Genomic DNA, 18,243 nt, shown 5'->3' with positions numbered 1-18,243 from the left:
TATGGCACTATCTATTACAGATCACAAGAGTTAGAAACAGAAACAGAAGCAGCAAATGTATAGACAAAAGAGAGTGCCAAATAAAACAAAAAATTGGAAGAACTTTTTTTTTTGTCCAGTGCCCCAGTATCTCTTTAGTACAATGTGAGCAAGCCAGTGCAAAAGAATTAAATCTTATCTCCTCCTTGTCCCTGTAACTAGAACATGCCTTTATGACACTTTTTTAAGAATCTAAAAGAACACCTTACTTATTAACAGGAATTGGCATATCAAGGCTGTTTAATTTCATGTTCATTTTCCCCTTCCTTTGTATTAAAATTGTGTGTGTGTGTGTGTCTATGTGTGTGTGTGTTGAAAATGGGAATGGGGTGAAGTTGCTCAGGCTGCCATAACAAAATGCCACAGGCTGAGTGGCTTCAATAAGGGAAGTTTATTTCTTGCAGATCTGAAGGTTGGAAGCTCAAGATGAAGGTGTCAGTAGGGTGGGTTTGTCCTGAGGCCTCTGCCCTTGGCTGATGGCCACCTTCTCACTGTGTCCACACATAGCCTTTTCTCTGTGTGCACATACCTGTTCTCTCTCTCTCTCTATCTTCTTAAAAGGACACCCCCCATATTAGATCAGGGTCCCACCTTTATGACTTCCTTAAACCTTAATGACCTCCTTAAAGGCCCTCTCTCCAAACATAGTACATTGTGCATTAGGGCTTCAACATATGAATTTTGGGGAGATAGAATTCAGTCTATAACAGGGAGCATGTTATGAGGACCTCTGATCTCAAACTTCCTAAGATAGATGCACTTATTTTCTAAACTGTTTAGGTAAACTACAAAGTTTTTAAAACCAGTGTACAGTGGAAAATCCTTTATTTCTTTTCCTAAGAGACTGTAGTGTCTTTTCATCATTTTTTATGGTGCTAAAATATATATAACATAAAATTTGCCATTTTTAAGTGTACACTTCAGTGCATTGAGTCATTAAGCACATTCACAGTCTGGAAAGCCATCACTAATATCCATTTCCAAAACTCATCATCCCAAACAGAAATTCTGTGACCGTTAAGCAATGTCTTCTCATTCCCACCCCCACCCCGCTGCAGCCCCTAGTATTTTCTACTCTACTTTCAGCTTTTATGAATTTTGCTATACTAGGCCTATAGATCAGAGAATGCTTGAGCTTGAAGGGACCCAGTAGACTAAGTGTTTCTTGGTACAAAAGAAGCACCTTCAGCGAAGAGAGATGAAGTAGCTTGCCCAGCCAAACGTGCCTGTTTCATGGCAAAGCAGATCTCAGACTCGAGTTTTCTGACTCTCCGCGAGTCTTCCTACCAAAATACTTGAAATCTCCAGAATGGCAGTTACAGAATGACAATCTGAGGCTGCACTGTCTTTGTCTACTGCAGTAGTCACTAGTGGTCGTTGAGCATTGAAATGTGGCTTGTCTGAGTTGAGATGCGCAGTGAGTGTAAAATACACACCAGATTTCAAAGACTTGGCATGAGAAAAGTAACATAAAATAGGTCATGAATAATTTTTATATTGATTACATTTGAAATGGTAGTACTTTGTACATATTGGGTTAAATAAAGTGTATTATTAAAATAGGTTCACCTGTTTCTTTAAAAAAATGATTGAAAACTTCAACTTGTGACATGTTGCATGTTTCTATGGAAGAGCTCTGGTCTGAGGATTCATGTTAGGATACCACCTCCTCCCTCATCTCTTTCATGTCCTCTCCTGTCTCTACTCCTAACGTATAGTCTCTGTTCTCAGGAGCTATATATCGGGGGAAAAGGGCAGGAGTAATCAAAGGGGATGAAACTATCAAAATGGCTCATTTGATCACATTATTGGTTAAAAGTTAATACAAATGAAATACTTGGAGAGGCCTTGGATGTTTAGCACAACATTTTCTTGTAGGGAAAAGAATGTTTCATAAACATTAGGCTGTTTCTATTGCAAATAAAAGGAAGAAAGCAGAGCAAGCTTAAGTGAGGCAGGCAGGCCCTGGAAGGCTAACAGAGTAGCCCATGGAACCCGAGGACAAGGGTGCAGCCGAGCCTCAGATACAGTCTGGAGCTGGGCCTCAGCACTGCAGTGGGCTCTGTGAGTCCTTTCTCTCCCCATTCATCACTGTGAAGCACACTGGATTTTTTTTTATTCCAATCCGTATGATGACGATGATGATGACAAAAAGGAGAAACAGTAGTCACTGAACACTTAGTATAGACAAGGCACCATGCAAAGCACTTCATATTCATTAGCTCATTGAATCCTCATTAAATATATAATTTTCCCATGATTAAAAAATCAAGGTATAGGTAGGTTTACAACATTTTACCTAAGGCCATACAGCAATTAAATGGCAGTGCCAAGATTAGAATCAAGTGATTAGATGACTAACAATATGCCTATGCCTCTTAGCCTCTTGTTGTAAAGGACCATTACTGCCAAGAATGTTCACTTTCCATTTCCTGAAATAGCAGTATTTCATTCATAGGGTTGCATGAGGATTAAATGAGATACTGCGTGTAAATCCTAGAGTTCGTGTCAGCTGGTGATGTTATTGGTGTCGTTTTCTTTGTTCTAGAGAGCGGTAGACTGACACCAGACTCTTCATCTCAATTTCAAGTTATCAGTGGAGGGAGTCAGATTGACAGAACTTAAGTTAAGGACCCAGTTCAGGATGAATCAACTGTTCCCAGCAGGGAATAATGTTTGGGGTCAGAGATGGCTGCCTGGGGCTCTACCCTTGTGTATTAAGGAAGAAAGGTGAAGTGTTGGGAGCCAGGCTACCATCAGAAGTGATGTATACTACAATCTCTCAAAAGGATAAATAAATATTATGCTGGCCTCCAATATCACCATCTTATTTTATTTACCAGATTTCTTTATTTAGTAAGTTAGAAGTAGCACTGAAGACTGACTTCCATATTCTGAATTCCCAAATGAGACTTTTCTTTTATAGGCTATATTGATTAGTAACTTTTAAACTACAAACACCAGAAAAACCAAACTCACAAAGGATTAAAGAAAATGGAATTTCTAAAAAAAAAAAAATGGGTTTTCTTTCTCTCACATAGCCACAAGTTTGGAGGCAGGGCTGGCTGGCCTCTCTGAGATTTCCTTAACCACTTTCACAAAGGGTGCAAGATGGCTGCCTCCAGGCAGCAGCTGTTGGGGTGTTTGCTATGAGGGCATATAAATATTTACTTCAAAAGAAATAGAAATATGTGCTTTGCAGAGTTCTAGCTAATCCATTTCTCTAAAAATGTTGCACCATAGACATTCGGAGAAGGCACTGTCAGGGAAATCACAAATTGCAATAGCATATATAACCCCTTTAATCCCACTCTATCAATTTCACTTCAGGGGAAGGTGCATCGAGTTTCTCATGCTCGGAAACCTACTGTGGCCTTTACCCTGAATCAGAACCAGAAGTGCAGGCGATGGCTAATTTCTTGAGAAAAAACATCAACCACATTAAGGCTTACATCAGTATGCATTCATACTCCCAGCATATAGTGTTTCCATATTCCTATAATCGAAGCAAAAGCAAAGACCATGAGGAACTGGTAAGTGCTACTGAATTATTTTTTTCGATTGGCATTTCAGAAATAAAATAATACCTAGCTCAAGAATCAAAAACTATGGGGAAAAAATTTCTCCTTTGGCAGACAGATGGAAAGATGCTTTGTATTTTTGTCTCACTCTTCTGAGAGTCACTCTGGGTCAGGGTTCCCTGAGGGTATGTAAAGAATAGGTCCTACCCTGTGGATGTGAACTTTAGTCCAGCAGATGGGTCCCTACGAAAATGTCAGAAACATTGCTTGAAGGTCAGGGTTGAACTGTTCCACATGGAGCTGATCTACATATAAAACTATAAAAGCAAGTACAAGAGTCTCTGGAATTGTGGGTCTGCTTTGTGATAACTAGCTTTCTACAACAGCCTGGCATAGATCAAGTCCTGGCACGCATCGGGAATTGTGTACACACTGACTTCCTAACCCCCAGGGGTTCAGTCCTATTAAAAGCACCTTAATGTCAACATTGGAGCAAGAGTCCCCCTCACCCCTTTTTGGAATGTAGTAGAAGACACAGGAAGTTCAAAGAGGACTCATATAATCTGCTAACCCCTCACTACTTTTTGGTCCCAGATGTTCTATGTTTGGGTTGATGACAAAGAATGCAAGAGTTCTTGATGGATTGTAGCTAGGATTGGCCAACTTCTTACCCCAGTTGCTTTCCGGACATGGGAAGTGTTATGGTGACAGTCTGACTCTTGCTCAAGGTCTGATCTCTGTGTAGTGGTTTGTTTCTTACCGATTCCATTTGTTCTGGTTCTCTTTTTTTTTTTCTTTTCTTTCTTCTTTTATTTTAACTTTTACTTATTTGTTTTTGTTATTGAAGTATAGTTGACATACAATGTTATATGAGTTTCAGATGTACAACATAATAATTCCACAATTCTATACATCATGCTCACCACAGTAAGTGTAGTTACCATCTGTCACCATATAACAATTACAATATTATGACTATATTCCCTATGATGCACTTTTTATTCCATGACTTATTTATTTTATAACTGGAAGTTTGTACCTCTTAATTCCCTTCACATATTTCATCCATCCTCCCAACCCCCCACCCCCAGCATCCACCAGTTTCCTCTCTGTATTTATGATTCTGTTTCTGTATTTTTGTTTGTTTGTTCATTTGCTTTGTTTTTTAGATTCCACATATAAGTGTAATCATATGGTATTTGTCTTTCTCTAACTTATTTCACTTAGCATAATACCCTCTAGGTCCACCCATGTTGTTGAAAATGCAAGATCTCATTCTATTTTGTGGCTGAATAATATTTTATTACATATATATACACCCCACATCTTCTTTATCCATTCATCTATCAACAGATACCTGAGTTGTTTCCATAACTTGGCTATTGTAAATAATGCTGCAGTAAACAGAGGGGTCACATATCTTTTCAAATGAGTGTTTTCATTTGCTTTGGGTAAATACCCAGTAGTGGAATTACTGGATCACATGATATTTTTAGTTTCAGTTTTTTGAGGAGCCCCCGTACTATTTTCCATAGTGGTCACACCAATTTACATTCCTACCAAACAGTCCACAAGAGTTTTGTTTTGTCCACATCCACGCCAACAACCGTTATTTCTTGTATTTTTGATACTAGCCATTCTGACAGGTATAAGGTGATATCTCGTTGTGGTTTTGACATGCATTTCCCTGATGTTTGGTTATGTTGAGCATCTTTTCATGTGTCTGTTCGCTGTCTGCATGCCTTCTTTGGAAAAATGTCTATTCAGGTTCTCTGCCTATGTTTTAGGTAGATTATTTGTGGATTTGGGTTTTGTTTTGTTTTTGTTTTTGTTTCGTTGTTTTGGTATTAATGTGTATGTCCTGGTTCTCTTACAGGAATAAACTATAGCCACGTTAGGGGCTAGCAGTTACTGATGACAAATAGAAGATTATTTGCATTTTCTGAAAACAGCTCATTTAGAACATAAACATACTTGATACTTGCTTTCTTTCTTCTTCTCAAAGGAAAACTTTAAAGGAAACCTCCTTTATTGGTGTTATCCTTGAAGAAATGAAAGGCTATTTATCCTGATTTGGAAATAGAATGAGCCTGATTTCCCTTATTTTTGGATTACTGTTATCACAAGCAATTGTTAAGAGTTATTTTGTGTAAAATATTATGTTTGGGGGACATTAAAAGAAACATTAGGTGGGACCCTGCCCTTTAAGAGAACATGATATGGTTAGGGAGCTCAGCCATCAGCAAATGTTACAAATAGCTATATTCTAAGTGCAGTACTACTAAATCAGTGGTGCAGATGGTAGATCTTCTGACTAGGATAGCAGGGGGTGGCCTTGTTAACTCGATTCAGAAGGAAATGCTAGGAAAGCTAGGGGATAAAGTCCTTGCTCTTCAGGAATTTATCATCTATTAAGGGGTGACATACTGTAAAGAAAAAAAAATAATAATAAAAGGCTATTGACAACAAAGAACAGATACATTTTCAGCCAGAAATGGAAAAATAGGAAATCTAGAGGCAGACAGGTAAGGGAGGACATTGAAAGCGGAGGAAATATGTTCCCCACAGGAAGTGTGTTTAGGTGTGGGGGGTGTGTTCAAGTGTGTGTGGGTGTGAAACTGGAGGGTGACACCATCAGAAAGTAGATGTGGTCAGCTTGTTTGAATGTCAGAATGAATTTGTATTTCATTCTGTAGACAGTGGGGTTCCACTAAAACTTTTTTGAACGAAGCAATGCTACAATGTAATATGCACTGATATTCCTCTGGGTTCTTTAAGAGAGTGTCAATGAGTACTAGCATCAACCTCATAAAAGATGATAAGCTAGAACCAAATGTAGTAGAATAAGGGATTTATTTATTAGCCTATCCCATACTGGGCACATGATCCTTTTTACTTGATGAGTCTTTAGGAGTTATTAGACATTTTACACAAGAAGACAATAGTCTGTGAGAAGGAAATGATTCATAGGTATATATAGTATTTAGAGAAGTTGCATTTGAAGTTTGGTGATAATTTTGGAGCGCCTGGGTGACTCAGTTGGTTAAGTGTCCAACTCTTGATTTTGGCTCAGGTCATGATCTCAGGTTGTCATATTGAGCCTGTTGTCAGGCTCTGCACTCAGTGCTGAGGCTGTTCCAATATTCTCCCTCTCCCTCTGCTCCTCCCCCTCCAAATTAATTAATTAATTTAATTCTCTAAAAAAATAAAGTTTGATGATAATTTTGTGTAGGAATAGGGTAATCCCAGGCTGTTGGCCTTTGAGATACAGTTGTACTTCATTTTATATAATAAGTGAATTCCTGAAGACCAAAAAGCATGTGTGAATTATTTTTCCTTCAAGTTAAATAAAATTTTCAATGTATTAGAAGAGTCTATGTTTAAAGCCACCCAAATGTGATTTCCATAAAGCAAAAAATAATTTTTAAAGTTTATTTATTCTTCTTACTGTGTGGATTTTCCACATGTACGTTTTTTTTTCTAGCTCTACTGGTCTGTAATTGATGTGTAACATTGTATAAGTTTGAGGTGTACAATGTGATGAATTGGTACACTTACACATTGTGAAATGATCACCACAATAAGGTTCGTTAACACATCCATCACCTTACATAATTACAACTTTTTCTTTTGTGGTGAGAACATTTAAAATCTATTCACTCAGCAACTTTCAAGTATATGAAATAGTGGTGTTAACTATAGTCTCTATGCTGTGTGTTAGGTCCCTGAAACTTATTTATCTTATAACTGGAAATTTATATCTCATGACGAACATCTTTCCATCTCATTCACATCCCAAGCACCTGGCAACCACCATTCTACTTTCTATTTCTTCCTATACACAGTTTGATTCAATTAACATATGATTGTTTTATTAAGAAACTTCTACCTGTCCTACTTCAAAGCTGCACATTAACTGAAATTCCGTATTCTATTGATTTCAGTCCCTAGTGGCCAGTGCAGCAGCCCGTGCTATTGAGAATATTAATAAAAATACCAGATATACTCATGGCAGCGGTTCAGAAACTTTATGTAAGTATTTCTTCTTAAGATCTTGGAGAACTGTGAGGTACTAAAGAAATCTGTGTGTTTGGTTTTTCTGTGTGGGTTTAATTTTTCTAAATGGAATCTTTAAACAAGGTCACATGTAAAATAGTTGGATTACAACAATCAGAAATGGAAGTGTAATAGCCATGAGAGCACTGAACAAGGCTATATTAATAAATGAATACACTCAAAAGAAGCCAAAATTATATTTAAGAAATCATATTCATTTGTTGAAGGGCATCTCGGTTCCTTCCACGATTTAGCTATTGTGGACAATGCTGCTATGAACATTGGGGCCCTTCAACAGATGACTGGATTAAGAAGTTGTGGTCCATATATACAATGGAATATTACTCAGCTATCAGAAAGAACGAGTTCTCAACATTTGCTGCAACATGGACAGCACTGGAGGAGATAATGCAAAGTGAAATAAGTCAAGCAGAGAAAGACAATTATCATATGATTTCTCTCATCTATGGAACATAAGAACTAGGAAGATCGGTAGGGGAAGAAAGGGATAAAGAAAGGGGGGTAATCAGAAGGGGGAATGAAGCATGAGAGACTATGGACTCTGAGAAACAAACTGAGGGCTTCAGTGGGGAGGGGGGTGGGGGAATGGGATAGGCTGGTGATGGGTAGTAAGGAGGACACGTATTACATGGTGCACTGGGTGTTATACGCAACTAATGAATCATTGAACTTTACATAAAAAACCAGGGATGTACTGTATGGTGACTAACATAATATAATAAAAAAACATTAAAAAAAAGAAAAAATAATAAATCATGTTCATTGCCTTAGAGCAGAAATTATAGAATTGGCATCACACTGGTTGAGTGAAACAGGAGAGGTCATAAAGCGTCAAAAGAATGTGTAAGATGTCCAGCGCTCCCATTCAAAGTTGTTCCCTATACAAATCTAGGGACCCCTATTTGCATTAGATGCTTTGAGATAACAGGCTGTGCCTACTGAAGCACACTATATCGTTAAATGTCTTTAGTTTGTACCACACCGATGACAGCCTGTATGTGGCAAACTCTTAAGAAATATTTTTAAATTTAACTTCTGCTAGCAGATATTTATCAAAGGACTCTTTTTACCCATATGGGGATGACAGACAATGATTTTTTTCTTTTGAAGCTGGAGGAGGAGATGGCAAAAGAGGAACAGAAAATAAACATGTAACCACGTGTCAGCAAACTGTGACCCATAGGCCAAATTCAGCCGTTTGTCTTGTATAACCTGTGAGATAAGAATGGTTCTCCCATTTTTAAAAGATTTTATGTATTTACTTATTTATTTTAGAGAGAGTGTGCAAGTGGGAGGAGGGGCAGAGGGAGAGACAGAGAATGCCAAGCAGACTCCATGCCTAGTGGAGCCTGATGAGGGGCTGGATCTCACAACCTTGAGATCATGACCTAATCAGAAATCAAAAGTCTGATGCTTAACTGACTGAGGCACCCAGACACTCCAGTTTTTCCATTTTTTAAAAGGTTGGAAAAAAAAAAGATTTTGTGACACATTAAAATTATATGAAATTCAAATTTCAGTATCCAAAGATAAAGTTTTATTTGAACAGAGTCATACCCATTTATTCATGTATTGTCTCTGACAGCTTTCATGGTAGTAGGGTCAAGTAGTTGTGACATACTCTGTTGCCTACAAAGCCTAAAATACTTACTATCCAGTCTTTTGGAGAAAAAGTTTGCCAATCTCTGATGCAGACAACAAAAGAGTCAAATACAGTATAATCCCATTGAGAAGTGAAGAAAATAAAACAGGCTTACGGGTTTGAGGACTCCAGGAGAGAGGGGCTACTTAGCTAAAGTGGCCTAGGAGGGTCTTTCTCTGTAGATGACACTTCTGGGAAACCTACCTGATGAGTGTCTGCCAAACAGTGGTGTAGGGGGAAAAACAGGGACAGAAAATGGCTTGTGACAAGGCCCTGAGACAATATTCAAAGCCCCAAAGTTTTCTTTAACAGGTATGATCTACAGGCATATAAAAACACATTCATCTTAATAATCACATTCATATTATTTTCAATAAATTGCTTGAGCACAAGATGCCCTATTAATAGAAAGTCCAGAATCTTCCTCTTTCTCCTCAACAGCCCCCAAATGTCTCAGAACAAAGTGGGGCCAGATTGGTCCACGTGGTATCTCTGTCTCTTGGTATCACTGGCCCACAGCTGCCTTTGCTGACCCAGGTCCTTGCTCTGTCAGAGAGGGACCCCACAGCTTCCTTTCACAATTTAGAGCTTTCTTGATTCTCATCCTTTTCTCTACCATTGCTCCTCAAAGTATAACCACAGTGTCTCAGGGCTGGAGGAACTTACAAAGCAACTTTCTGGTGTGATGAAATCAGTCTATCTCTACACATTCATTCATTCAGTCAGTATATATCCGTGAGAATGTGTTCATAAGAATGCGAAAATGGCTGGAAGAAGAAATGCCAAATACTGATAGTGGTTGTCAGAAATATTTGCTGAATAACTTATTTGATCCACTGCTGAGGGATATTTTCAATATTATAAACAGTGCTTTGGTAAACAACTTTGCAGTTAACTCAAGTATAGGCATTAGAAAGAGGCAAAAATGATGACTTTATTATATGATTGTCTACCTGGAAAACAGTAGAAATCAACCAAAAATATTAGTAACAATCAAAAGTTGAGTAAGGGGGCTATGAACTAAATATACAGAAATCTAAAGCTCTCTTATATACCAAAAATAATCAGGTAGATAATAAAATGGTACCTACTGCCCCTCTTTATGTACATATATGTAAGTTTCACACATATATACATACCAATACATATATGTGGATTCATTGTTAATGTATATATGTGTGTACACATACAAATCCATATATTTATGTGAATAACCTAGAAAATTTTACTGGTGTACATAAAAGAGGATAAATAAAAGGAGAAAGTTACCATAGTTTTCAGTGGGAAAGCAAAATAAAAATGTGTCAGTAGTGCTAAATTAATCTGTATATTTAACGCAATCGCAATGAACAGTTAAATGACTGAATTTATTTGAAAGAATGAATTTGGTAGAAGAGCTTGTAAAATTTTCTGAAAGACGAGACTAATAAGAGAGAATTTGCCTCAACCAGGTATTAAGGCACATTATAAACTTATAGTAATGCAGACTGTGGAGCTGAGCCAGGAAAAGATAGATCAACAGAAGGGAATAGTGGAAACAGAAAGACACTTAAGTATATAAGGGCATCTAGTATCTCATAAAGGAGGCATTTCTAAGAATGTTAGTTATTCAATTAATAGGGTTGGAAAACCCAACAAGCTACTCAGAAAAAGAAATTAATTGATTTACTAGCATATATTTCTCTAAAATAAATCCTAGATAGATAAAATATTTTAATATAAACACTCTGCCATAAACCAAGTTGAAAGCTAAATAACCAAATAAGAAAAAAAATTCACATATTACACAAGCCTAATAACACTAATGTTGCTATTATAAACAATTTATAAAATCAATTGAGTAGAAAAATGAGCAAAAACAACTGGTAAAAAATGTAAAGATGGACAATAAAGATACCAAATAAAATGTTCAACTCAGTGGTAATCAAAGAAAGAAAATAAGATGATTCAATATTATTTTTCATCCATAAAATCACCAGAAATGCATAATTCCTGTGCATGGTATGGGAGGAGGATGTGGACATATTCATACCCTGCCATATGGAGATGTAACTTGGTTCAATTCTTTTTCAGGTTATTTGGGAACATGTAGCATCATTGTAAAAAATACTTATTCTTAGGCTAGTGAATCTACTTCTAGGGAAGAATATTCTAAAGAAACAAAGAAGCAATTAGTAAAAACAAGAAAGATCATTGTAAAGTTGTTTATATTAACTAGAAATTAGAAAAAAAAGTCTTAAGTTCTCCAAGTAAATAATTATTGAACTTATTATACCCAGCTTTACAATGTAGTGCTATGAGATCATGAAAAATGATAACGTAGACTTGAAGTCATTGATACATAAAGCTGTTCAGATAGATTATGTTTAGAAATATTACAAAACTGCATGTATAGGATGATCTTATTCACGTAGGGAAAATTTAAGTATGTTAAAGCATGCACTGAGGAAAAAGTAACACTGAAATGTTAATGGTGATTATTACTCCTTGGCAGAAATATGGGTAATTTTTATTTTCTTCCTTAACCTGTTTTTTTTTTTCATCTCCATTTTCTACCAGAAACTTAGATTACTTAATAATCAGAAAAAGCTGAGCTATTTTTATTTTTAGGGGAAAAAAAATCCATTTTGTTAGTTATCTTAAAACATCTGTATTTCAAAAAGTAATTTCTTTTTTCTTCTTGTAGACCTAGCTCCTGGAGGTTCAGATGACTGGATCTATGACTTGGGCATAAAATATTCGTTTACAATTGAACTTCGAGATAAAGGCAGATACGGATTCTTGCTGCCAGAGCGTTACATCCAACCCACTTGTAGAGAAGCTCTCGCCGCTATCTCTGAAATAGTTGGGCATGTCATCAAGAATGTTTAACGCCCTTCGTTTTTTCACTTTTCTCTCATATTCTAATTTACTGGTTCCAACAAGACTGAATCATTGTACCCGTTCTTCTAAAATTTTATCAGTAGTTTTGAGAAAAGGTTTTCCTGTTCCTTGCTTTTGTCAAAGAACAAAATAAATGCTACCTTAAAATTAAGGCAGAAAAGGGCCCACATTTCTTTTTCCTTTTTAAAAAATTTGTAAGAGGCTAGATACGAATTTTGATTCAGGATGTTTGACTGCCCACGTCAAGCAATTTTAATAACTAGGTTCTTTTGGATCATTGGACCGCAAAAGGAAAGGTGGTTACAAGTACATTAAAGATTTCTGCTCCAAACTTTCAATGAACTGCTTGCGCCTTTAAAAACACAACCGTGTGTCCTTTGCTCCACAGTAATAAGCGATGGCCCCTGTAAGCGGAGGAGTGTCAAAAACACAACAAACACCACCTGTCACTGCTCACTAGCAAATGAACGAATGGCTGTAGTTATTTTCAACAACAGATGTGGCATTTACAACACCTGTTTATTGTAAGAGATTATGTAATAAAAGGAGTAAACTCTTTCTCTTAAATTCACTTTTTATTGGAAAATTTGGCTCTCCCTGCTTTATAGAATGCACCCCAAGGATTTGATGATTTCCACTGCACTCCTACGAGCCGACGTTACGCCCAGGGGCGTGTCTCCGAGGGGGCGGTGCCTGCGCGCTGACGACTAATCTGGGGGCCGGAAGCTGCCTCGGTCCGCTGGGAATCTGGGCAAACATTTGACTTCCGGCGGCATTTTGAGTCGGTTCTCGTAGCGGCCTGGTAGTGTTTTCGTTGCCTTTTCTTGCTCTCTAGTCTCTCTTCGTTCTTTTTCGTCCTACATCTCAGTCTCACTCGACCCTAGATAAGCGGCAGGCGGGTTCTGCTTCTCAGCTTCCCCGGGGGCCTCTCGCTAGCGAAGGGCCGGTTCCCGGGAGCCGCGCGCGCACCTCCTTCTCCTCGCCGTCGTCTTCCCGGGGCCAGGCGCGGGGACAGAGAGTCGCCTCCCCCGCTCCTCGGAGCGGTGGCGGCGGTAGCGCCTCCGGACTGAGCTTGCGATAGGAGCTCGGGGAGGAGGTAAGCTTGAATTTTGTGAATTGGTGTGGGTATCAGTGTAAAGGCGTTGGACGGACTCGGCATGGGGAGGCCCCGGGTTGTCCTCCATCCCCTCTTGGGTCACACCAGTTTTTTTTTAACTCTCCTTGAGCATCCCACCCTTAATTCTGCAATTGCTCCCGGGGCTCAGGCTTCGCTTCTCGCTCTTGTTCTGATTCCGGCGAGTTTAAGAGGACGGGTGGATTCAGACAAAAGACTGTGCTGGGTCCCTACCAAAAAGGCTTGGGAACCCTTGCGCAGTACTCGCATTTGTGTTCGCTGGACGGGGGCAGGAATATGGTCTTAGATTTAGAGGTTCCCTCTTTACGTATTCCAGACCTTCAGGAAAAATTATCTTGCTGTTGGTTGTATTTGGTTTTGCTTATTTCCCGACAGTGATAATTTAACGACTCGGGTCCTGGAGCTTGAGGAGTGCTACTTTATCTTTACATTCCCTAGGTAGTTACTTTTGGCAACTGTCAGAAACTGGGGAAGGTGGAGTGAAAGGAGAGGGTGTGCAGTTTGGCATTATCTCTTTCTAAATAGGTTAAAATTATGTGGCTGGAAAATTGATCAGAGTTGATATTACTTGAATGATATTGGTAGGATCTTGTTTGAGGAGCGTAGTGTCTTAAGCTATTCGGTTATATTGCGAAGTTTTCAGTTAATTTGAACTACTCTGAAAATTATAGGCGTATACTATCTCTTCAGGTTTTTGGTTTTTTTGAAGAAATAATTTTAAAAGTTTGGAAAATATCTTCACACCTCAACTTTTCAGGGTCCATGATACTGTTGCAGTTAATCTAAATGTTTATGCAGTATAATCCATGCATGTGTATATGGTGCCAGTTAGGGGAGTCTAGTTTTGTAATATTTGAAATTAATGGCTTTAGTACCTAAGAGAATATTTTTAAGAGTATTGCGGACATAATCTGTAGATTTTCAAATAATTTCCAAATTCTTAATGAAATATTTAGATTATAAGATGACAATTTAAACAAGAGGCTACTAAGATGCAGGTGTGTAGCAATTCGTGTCTGTAAAAATAGTTGCAACATGAAACTTAGACTTTTACTGTGTGGATCTGGTAGGATCCAATTTTATCAAGTGCATGCCTCTTACTGGCTTTCTAATTCTTGCTGTTTCAAAATGAATATTGATTGCATATTTAAGTTATGCAAATCAATCCAATTTTCATATTGGTAAATTAATACTAAAATTCATCAAGTGGATGCTATTTTCACTTCTGTACAGGTTATTAGCATGTTAATAAGTTGTCAGTGTTAATTTGTATTACGGTATGCATTGGCAGTTAAATATAGAAATCAAAATTGTTTAATTGACATTTGAAGAGTTGGTTTTCAGTGGATGTTAGTCTTCCCAACCTTCCCCAACCCCATTCTCCATTTCATACACAGTTGGAGCTATTTTAGTAGATAGTTAGTAACAGCTGTAGGTTAACTGGTGTTGCTATTTAAAGTATCTTTATTCTTTTTGGTAGTCTGCATGTTGCAGTTCTGTTTATTTCACTTTATGGTAGTTGCTAGCATTGGCTCTTTTCTGTGCATAGTCTTTTTAACAAATTATTTTTTTCTGCACAGTGCTGCAGTATTGCCATGCTCATTTTAGTTAGTCAATTTAGTTCTGTTAATTCTGTTTGGAATTAAATTTGGAATTGTTTTAGTCTATCTGTAAGCAACCTGCAAGATTGTTTTAGAAAGTTATTTTTAAAAAAATTCTCCCAGACTATGCATCAAATAAACTTAATGTTTTTCTTTCAAAAATATGAAATATAAATAGGAAGAGACCTTATTTTTAATATAAACCTTTTAATTTTAGAACTTCAGTGGATAAGAATTTATTCTACCAGTTAGTAAATTTATGTAGTTTTTATTGTTTAATTATTTGACAGTTTCCTAATATTATTCTGCAACTTACCCAGATTAAAATAATATATGCTTTCATTTGTGCTAGGGGAAGATGAGGCCTCAAAAAGATGTAATTATGGATTAAAATGAGGATACTAGAATTGATATATGTTTTATTGACAAGATTTTAGTAATTAGGCTTCAGGAATCATTGATCATTTGTATGTTTCCCCTTTCTTAGCCATATTTATAAGGTGTATCTTTGAGTACATTGTGATATTTGTAAGTTTTGGGGAGAGAAAGGGGACTGTTCCCATTTATTAAGACGATCTTTTGTTATATTTTACTAGATTCAAACTCTTTGCCCCCTGTTTTTCAATTGAAAATGTATCATAAAAACCTTGATATTTATTTACTCTGCAAATGGAGGGGAGAAATAGGAAAATAACTCCATAGACTTTCACCGGTGGTGAAATGTTGGTGTTTGGGAAAGACATGATAATGTGGGTGAAAGTGTAATGACAACTTGAAATCAAAGATTAATTTGAAAACAAAACTGGAGGGAAAAGATTTAAAGTCTCTGAGGTAGGGAAGACTTTGATATTTACATTTCTATTTTATTGTTTCTAACTTTTCTCACATACTTTGAAGCATTTGCTTATTGAAGCCTGTTTAGATATTAATTGAAAAAGGTTTTTATCCCCACTCAGTCCAATCTATATTTTATTATATTGTGGTATTTATTTGCCTTTGAGGGCTCAAATTTTTAGATTAAAAATTCTAATTAAGTCATTTTAGTTGGTCACATACTTAATATACAGTATTATATAAAAGTAAATGCTTTTCTGGTGTATTGTAGATTATGTGTATATATTTAGACAAGTAGGATTTAAAATATTATATTTTGTATCCTTTATAAGCATAAAGCATTTTATCTATGTCAGTCATATTATTCAGTAATAATATTTCGAAAACTTACTATTGCTGACTACTATTTGAAGTTCCTAGATAGATGATCAGAAGAATTCCTCTTCCTTTCAATTAGAAGACTTCAAGTCATACTTTTTCCCTTTTGTCTTAGATTTTTTTATTCCTGTCTATGACCTCCCTATAACATAGACCTGGTACTCAAAGTCAGTGCAATTTTAGGAGGAAGCCTGACACTGTTGGATTCTGAGAATATGACTTTTACTTTGCTGTTTTTCCCTAAGTTGGAGGACTCAAAGTAGCTAAAAGTAAAATTCCAGTGATAATAACTGTGTAGATGAATCTTGATGTCACATGTACAAGCAACTTTGTCTCTGTGGGAAGGTACTTTTTTAGTGGCAGGAATATATACAAGGAGGAGTATAAGATTCCATCATCAGTCCTCACTTGTTTGTCTTTGACATAGTCCTCCAAACCTTTTGAAATCTTCAAAGTTTACGTTAGTGATCTAGGATTGGAGAGAAGCCATGGTTTTCAGTGGTAGGTCAGGGGAGTAGTGGACTGCTGATCTAAGCAACAGATTATAGAGCAGGAAGAGAAACAGTGGAGTTAATACCTGGAGCCCGCAGAAAAAACAAGAAAGGAGATGCTAGATGACCAGTGTTCAGGTATAATAATAAATAGCTGTTGCCCAAATTGTGGAAAGCACTACCATTAATTTTTTTGGAGGAGGGTGTGTTGGGAGTGGCAGCATGCTGCGGCTGTATAGGAGTTTGGGGAGCAGAACTATTTCCATTGATAGTAGAGGGAAATATGTAAGGAGAGGGTTAGTTGTCTTGAGACAGCATGAGGTGATGGTGTGCCTGTTTTCTAAGTTCTAAATAACTAATAAGAGCTAATAAGGAACTTTTAGAACTCATTCAATTTTAACTTTATTAATAAATGTTTAAAAAATTGAATTAGTGAATGAAGGTTACAATGTACATCTCTATATTAATATTTATAGTAACATAATGAGACTTGACCATTTGTTTTTGTTCTAAACTTGCCCTATTTTTTGTGACATGTTCACTTTTTATGGACTCCTTGCTCAAATATAAATTGTAAAAAAGTGGTTTTCTCAGTTAAGCAAAGCTCTACATTTTCTAGAAGATCTTTTCTCAGTTCCATTTATCTTGGCCTTCCGTTCTATAAAGAACTTTTCAGTTCAGTAAATCAAATGGACATGTGAAATTTTACCAAATTTTACTCTGTAAGTTCACATTTGGGCTGAGAATGAAATCAAAGATTATCTTATAATACTAACTGTTGTATGTAGGGTTGGCTGTATAGTTCCTTATTTGGAGAACAGTTGATACTTATGTGGTTTTATGTTGCAGCAAACTCTTACTCATTAATGTGTCACTCTACACTAATTTTTAAAAATTTGTAAAGTTACTTTCCAATTTCTCTGAATCACTAAAAATTAATTACTAAAATGTTTGTATTTTATATTAAAGAATAAGAATATACATTTTTTTCCTATTTAAAACTACCATATTGTATCATTTTTATTTTCCTCTTGGTTCATTATCTGTTCATTTGTCAAATGTTGTCCTTACTCCTAGGATTCTTTTAAAAATGTGACCTGAGAAGAAGTATCTAACTAAACCAGATATTGTTTATAATTTTTTTAAACTTTTGATTTGGTACTATCAAGACTTAATTTCCTTTCAAGTGATATGTTTTTATTTTGAAACCGCTTTAAAGAGCTTCTTGAATTTGTGAATTTTATGGAGACCAGTTCTGTACCAGATGGAACTTTTACTTCTTTAGCAACCATTCATTCTAGTAACTTTTGACTATTGATAAGATTTCAACTAATTGGACTATATGAAATATGATTTGGTTTAGTCCCCCCCCCCCAGGCAGTTCCTACCCAGTTCCCACAGTGATGTACTAATTTTTTCTAGATCTATAACTTAATGTTTTTTTCTAACATATATCATAAATACTGATATCTGATGTTTTCATTTCCAGTTGAATCACCTGATTATATACTTGGATTTGTTTTGTTATGGTTTTAGTTTTAAATATTTTATTTACTTTTGTAAAATATTCTTACAATTTGTCTTTCTTGTTTCTAATAATGGTAAGATAGCCTGTTCATCACTTTTAGCATCTTTGACTTTT

At 36.5% G+C, this 18,243-nt stretch overlaps 2 protein-coding genes across 13 annotated transcripts in view; both read left to right on the top strand.

Annotated features, from left to right (window-relative positions):
* The window catches only part of CPB2 (carboxypeptidase B2), a 52,878-nt gene extending 40,149 nt beyond the window's left edge, over nt 1–12,729 (top strand). The window contains exons 9-11 of the mRNA XM_026493296.4: nt 3,370–3,572; nt 7,505–7,592; nt 11,966–12,729. Coding sequence (XP_026349081.1) covers nt 3,370–3,572; nt 7,505–7,592; nt 11,966–12,150 — 476 coding nt within the window. The 3' untranslated portion in view covers nt 12,151–12,729. The remainder of the gene's footprint in view (nt 1–3,369; nt 3,573–7,504; nt 7,593–11,965) is intronic.
* Nucleotides 12,730–12,821: 92 nt separating this feature from the next.
* Nucleotides 12,822–18,243, top strand: part of ZC3H13 (zinc finger CCCH-type containing 13) — a 104,109-nt gene continuing 98,687 nt past the window's right edge. For all 12 annotated transcript variants that reach the window (XM_048215593.2, XM_048215590.2, XM_048215586.2 and 9 more), the window contains exon 1: nt 12,822–13,258. The gene's annotated coding sequence lies outside the window, so the exon portion shown is untranslated. The remainder of the gene's footprint in view (nt 13,259–18,243) is intronic.

This window comes from Ursus arctos, unplaced genomic scaffold, assembly GCF_023065955.2.
Source record: "Ursus arctos isolate Adak ecotype North America unplaced genomic scaffold, UrsArc2.0 scaffold_10, whole genome shotgun sequence".
NCBI classification, from domain to species: Eukaryota; Metazoa; Chordata; class Mammalia; order Carnivora; family Ursidae; genus Ursus; species Ursus arctos.
Note: the sequence above shows the minus strand (reverse complement) of the source record. Positions and strands in the feature narration are given on the sequence as shown.